Below are 6060 nucleotides of genomic sequence, written 5' to 3' on the forward strand. Positions count from 1 at the left end.
AAAACGATCTTTAGTAGATCACTAAGACAAGAGCTCTTCCGTAGCATTGTAATCGAAACCTAATTAGGTCCACGTTTTAATGGAATTAGTATCGTAGTCTTTCTTTAAATTTAATATCGGTAAATAAGCTACACCAAAAAAATCAAGATAAAATCTACCCACGTGTGCAAATTATTATTGAAATAATATTGATGGACTTTATTTTTGTCATATTTATTAAATAATTTGATTATGTCATTAACAAGTTTCTGGCATTAAGCGCGCATGATAGGTGGCTAGATTTTTAATTTATTAAGAAGTGTGAATATTATATACCTAATGGTAATCTAATGTGGGTTTTTATTGACAGCGGATTCTGTCACTTTCAAATTTACATAATATGTTAGTAATACATACTATACTTACCTACATGAAATTTGTAAAAACATTCTGATATTTGTAAAAGATAAACACAGCGCACGTTGAAAGGAGACAGTTAAAAATATATATATTCATAGACCAAGACCTGTATAATAGATAGGTTACTTTTTATCCCGGTAGAGTGTAAACAGCACAATGAGACTTTTAAGCATTTTGACGCAAGACTTTCTCATAGGCAAAGCCGCTAGCAAAAACATGTATAAAATGCATGTAGTACACGTGGCATTAAGTATTTTTTAAACAAATTTATAAATACTATAAATAAAATAAAATGTTTTATTCATAATGTAGGAGCACATAGTTGCACTTATGATAAGTCAAGTTACATGAGAATATTTAATTATTATTTAAATAAAGTCGCTTATATAACACAAGAATTTTTATATTGGACATAAATGAAAGAATAAATAAACAAAGAAGCAAGCTCGGGCTGGCAGGAACGAAGTAATAAAAAGCATATTTATAATCTTAATAAAGATAATGCGTATTCCAGCTATATGGCTATATGGCTAGCTAACCATCCAGCCTTTCACTAGCCACCTAAGTGATGACTACGTTAAGAAGTAAGGCAGGAAAAAACTCCGAGATTTTTTGTCATCAATTATCCATTGAATCTTTTGTATTTATTTTTCCAAATCTTTTGTATACAAAGTCTGATTTATTATCTAAACTAATGCATGCACATCACACATTAAAGTGGGGAGAAAATTAAAAGGATTTAACAAATACTAAACCATTAACAGAAAAATAAACAATAATAGTAGAAGAACACCATAAATAACTATGAATGCTGTACAGCGTGCATACACCTACATTTACAAACATATTTTTTTTTTTTAGTGCAGTTACTATAGTTAGCGGCGATTATGGGAAGGACTGCCGAGACGAAAGTCCGCAGGTTAAAAACCAAAGGGCACACATGTATGACTTTTCCAAAAATTATGAGTGTATTGTTTGTGATTGATTGCTTGCTTTAACAGTGAAGGAAAACATCGCAAGGAAACATAAAAAACCTGGAACAGAGGCCATAGTCAAGATACCTTTCTATGATCATTAACGCTAGTAGACAATAAAAAAGTATGAGCATAACATTTCCTATCGATAAGTCTATGGCTTGGATATGTTATTCCTTAATATCACGAGAGAGGCATGTTGGCCGCGGCCCGAGGTTTTTGTATACAAATGGGCAAACAAGGTTTGATCTCCGAAGGGGTAGTTAGTGTAAAATTTTTACGTCGTGCGTATTCCGTCCCATAATGTCGCTATATCGGGCACAAATTCCAGAAAACGAGCTGATACTAAATTGAGACCCCAATATCACTTTGCCTGCGAATAAAACCCGATGCCTCAACACTAAATCTGTACCGTAATACAACTACGGGGCAATGGCTGTCACATTTACATAAGTCTATATCTATAGCACTTATTGGTGGTAGGTCTCTTATATTATGTGAGAGACTACTTGCGTAGATACCACCGCAGTCTCTATTTCTAGATTTCTTTCGGCTTTGCACATGGCTATACGAGTATATTCATTCCTTTAAGATTTACTTTTCATATAAAATCGTATTTAATTCACGGAAGTATAGTCCTTGGAACGACTTTGCTGCTCAAATATAAATTAAATATTCATTATCTGTTTTTAATCTTGAAACAGTATGCCAACTGGTTCATCCGAAATTTATTCATAGGTATTTACAAGGTAGATGAGCTTGTGGTGCGACACATAACGTCACAATAAGAAATAAAACTTCAGGAACAAACTATTTATTTATCTTATATACATAGTAAGGTACAGTTGAAACGTCGGTGACATATTTTTCCAAATTAGTACAACGTTTACCATCACATACACACCATAAACAAGAACTTCTCACTGGGGAATGTGAGCGCCCAGTGGTTTGAATCCGTTTTCATCGGCTGTGTAGTCTACTCTGTAGGTGACGCCGTCAGGGCCGACGTACTCGTAGAATCCCTTCACTCTAATTCCATCATTCTCGTTGTCAATTCTCTCAACCTTACCAGCTTCTTCGGCGAGAATCTTGTTCTCAGTTTCGTACAGGTAATGATAACCATCAGGAACGACATCGTTGTCGTAGCGGATGATACCGAACTTATATTGGTAGTCACCATAGTTGGCGGGCACTTTGACTACAGGGGCGGGAACGCGAGAGACGGGAGCGACGAATGGCGCGCTGGTGACAGGAACGAAGGTGGTAGGGGCGAAGGTGTTAGGGGCGAAGGTGCTGACGTAGGGTGTCGCTGTTACGGGAGCAGCAGTAGACGCAACCTTCTCGCTGCCGGAGTCGGCATCACTGCCAGATCCCGAACCGCTGCTGGCATCAGGCACGTACGCACCACCGGCAGAGCCGCGGTCACCGCTGTGTAATACACAAATGCATAAATTCAAAACCTATTTTTGGTATGCCAATAAATTTCGACTTTTCCCAGAACATACTAAACTCCTGTATGGTTCTACATTTATTAGTAGTTTTAGACATCAATACCATAATATGAAGGGTGCTTATCAACGTATTGTATTGTGAGGTAAAGTAGTTAAAAATTCAATATTTCCCAATAAAGGCAGTTTTTTAGATCTACGTCGATTGTAATATCTATTCCTATATATTTTAATTAATTTATAATTATGATTTATACGATTGTATCAATAGAATACATTAATATATAGGTTTTAACCCAACGACTCGGTCTCAAGTATATTTATTTAATTAAGGAGGTGAGATACTAACTCGAAAGCACCGCTGTTGTCAGGCTTGTACTTTCCGGAGTCGTCACCAGCGCCAGAGTAACCGTCACCAGCGCCGCCGGGACCTCCTGGGCCGCTGGAGCCGCTGTACGCTCCTCCGGGACCGCCGGCGTCTCCAGAGCCGGAGTAGAATCCGCCGGCCGCACCGCGGTCGCCACGGTCACCACTGTAACCACAGAACACAGGAATATAGTGCTTATTGCAAATAATATGTATTCATAATATCACGCTTGTTCCTTTTTTAAGGGTAGACAGAAGCGCAACAAACAAAATTTCGCCAGCTACGTTTATAATATACCATTTTGGTGGTCTTGGAATTCGCTTATGCTATATTTAAATAAGCTTATTTTCATTCAATAAAACTATAAAACAAACAAATTAAATATCATAGTTGTATGAATAAAATAAGTTAACTTTTTGCCATTTATATTAATTGAGGCTACATATTATTTGAATACCTTTTATCTACTGGTGAAAAAACAATCAGCTCTATCACAAAATAGACCTTAACTGTTAACCTTTACGGATGTGTAGGGTACATAAATATAGTTTTAAAAGTAAAAAAAAAAACTTTAAATCATTCGATGCATGTATTATTTTTATGAGAGATTACCAATGATATTTAATATATTGTTGAAGTGGCAAAACGAACACAATATAACTTATATTTAAAAAAATATTATATGTACACTACGATATTTTTATAACGTTTCATTCCGAATCATATTTTTCAATTTCGTTTACGCACAAATTCTTTAAGTGGCTTGTAACATTTGCAATTATAAGTCTAAAAGCAAGATCAAGTAACCTATGGGCTACGAACATAAATTCAATTAAATATTTTGTCACCAAGGTTCAAAGTAGCCCAAATGAGCTGTTTAGTTACGCTAGTACTTTAAAAGCGTCCATTACCTCAGTGGATCTAATGTAATTGTAAACTTTATTAGTAAAGTTATCTTGTGACAATAATCATATTCTATAATCATGAAATCCTATTAATGTCAATGTCACATCTTAAACTTGCAATTTTATTGTATTTACATGAAACAAATCATTGAAATTTATTACTTACTTGTACGCGCCAGAGTTGTCGGGAACGTAGCGGCCAGAGTTGTCGCGGCCCGGGTTGTAGCGTCCAGAGTTGTCGTAGCGACCAGGGTTGTAGCGGCTAGGGTCGTAACGACCTGGCTCGTACCGGCCAGGGTTGTACACCGAAGCAGATGCGCTAGCTACATTGCTCAAAGGACGGAACTGGTATGGTTTGTACCTGATGGGACAAATATTAGTATGTTTATAACGAGCTTAATTGTTAATAACAATGATAAAACATTGGGCACAATGATTATTTCTGTATTTCTATTGCACATCAAAATATCACTTCTTCTTACTATTCCGATGCGTTACCAGAATAAAACGTAATAGCTCACTGTTAGACGCAATTATTGTCAAATATGGATAGGTAAGATAAATTTCCCTTGCCCCTCCCTAATCTCGCCTTTAAACGGAAAGTCATTGAACATTAAAAAATATATATATAATTTTACAGACGCCAATACAAAATTTTATTGTTTACCTAAGGATGATAACTTCTTTCATTAATTAATATAAATAAAAGAAGGATGCAATTTTATGATTATACCAAAATAAAAGGATTACTAGATTTTAAGGTAAACTAGTTAATGTCTTGCGTTTTATTGCTTCTGCAAAGGCCTGTAACTCTATCAACCAGCGTGGTTGTTACTAATCCATGACCAAGTAAGACGTATGCGTTATTTTTACTTTTTAAAGCAAACTAACATTTAACCTATGAATAAATGGCGATTATATTACTTTAAATCTTTAAATAGGTGCTGCGATTAACCTCGAAAATAAACGGAAACTGTTATCTTACTATGATCTAGAGCTATAATATTGAAATGAATATTGGAATCGTTTAAAACCGAGACTTAAAATTAACAACACTTAAATTACAAATACACATTGTCCAAATAAGAATTAATAAGGGAACGTTTGATTAAATTTAATAAATCAAGCCTAATTCTAGACCGTTAAATAATTGAATATATTTAAGTAGAAAAAATAATGAAAATCCACTTACTCTCCACTGTCGACTGCAAGAGCCACAGTCACGCACAGACAAATTGCCTGAAACAACCAATCAACCAATTATAGCATGCACTTATGTCACTTTTTACGTTCATAGTTTTAACGAATTAAGTATTATTATTTATTCGTGAAAATTATAATTGCCGTATAATTCATTTAATAATGATAAATATTTAATAACTGCACACTACTGTACAGCGACGCACATAAACAACATCTGTGACTTACCAAAAACACGCGCATTTCTGTTGTCATCAAGCAAACTTAACTACCTGAATGTGACATATAGAAAATCAAAGCCTATTTATACCTTTTTTATCTAATTTTATAATGTTCATTGGTCCTGTTCGTCTCATTTATAATGTGTTCTTTGGCGTTAATTCATCGGAACACAGATTCTCAATCTTGGGGACGTTGGCCGTTATGATTAATTTGTAAGCGTGACATTCGATAGCAATCGATGCCTCAAGCGATATTTCTTAGTGTTTATTAATTTAACCATACTTAGTAAGTGTCATAACATTGTTTGGATATAAATAAATTTTAGAATTTACTGCTAAACACAAACCAAGTCCTAGATTAACTTAGAGGCTTTGCAAATCCATTAGAGGATTTTCTACGTTATTCACATAGTAAAGTTGTAAATGCATTTCAGATTTATATTGATATTTTGTTCTATTTAACTAATAATTAAGACCAAAAGGGTTGTACAGCGAATTTACAACCACTGTGTAAACTCAGTAAGAATTCATTATCGTTATATCGCG

General features: G+C 34.8%; 1 protein-coding gene across 1 annotated transcript; it reads right to left on the reverse strand.

The window, feature by feature from the left end:
• Positions 1-2171: 2171 nt before the first annotated feature.
• LOC115444667 (larval cuticle protein LCP-30) lies at positions 2172-5625 on the reverse strand. The gene is made up of 5 exons (XM_030170535.1): positions 5522-5625; positions 5286-5332; positions 4260-4454; positions 3171-3353; positions 2172-2801 (listed from the first exon to the last, which is right to left on the reverse strand). The coding sequence occupies exons 1-5, from the start codon at positions 5546-5548 to the stop codon at positions 2294-2296; spliced, it is 960 nt and encodes a 319-aa protein (XP_030026395.1). The 5' UTR covers positions 5549-5625; the 3' UTR covers positions 2172-2293.
• Positions 5626-6060: the final 435 nt, after the last annotated feature.

This window comes from Manduca sexta, chromosome 26 (assembly GCF_014839805.1).
Source record: "Manduca sexta isolate Smith_Timp_Sample1 chromosome 26, JHU_Msex_v1.0, whole genome shotgun sequence".
Classification (NCBI taxonomy): domain Eukaryota; kingdom Metazoa; phylum Arthropoda; class Insecta; order Lepidoptera; family Sphingidae; genus Manduca; species Manduca sexta.

What these genes read in the sequence shown, in the direction of transcription:
- LOC115444667 (XM_030170535.1), bottom strand. Translation starts at nt 5,548, where the DNA reads ATGACAACAGAAATGCGCGTGTTTTTG. An exon ending in CAGAAATGCGCGTGTTTTTG is followed by an intron (nt 5,333 to 5,521) that starts GTAAGTCACAGA and finishes TGGTTGTTTCAG; the next exon opens with GCAATTTGTCTGTGCGTGAC. An exon ending in GACAACTCTGGCGCGTACAA is followed by an intron (nt 3,354 to 4,259) that starts GTAAGTAATAAA and finishes CTGTGGTTACAG; the next exon opens with TGGTGACCGTGGCGACCGCG.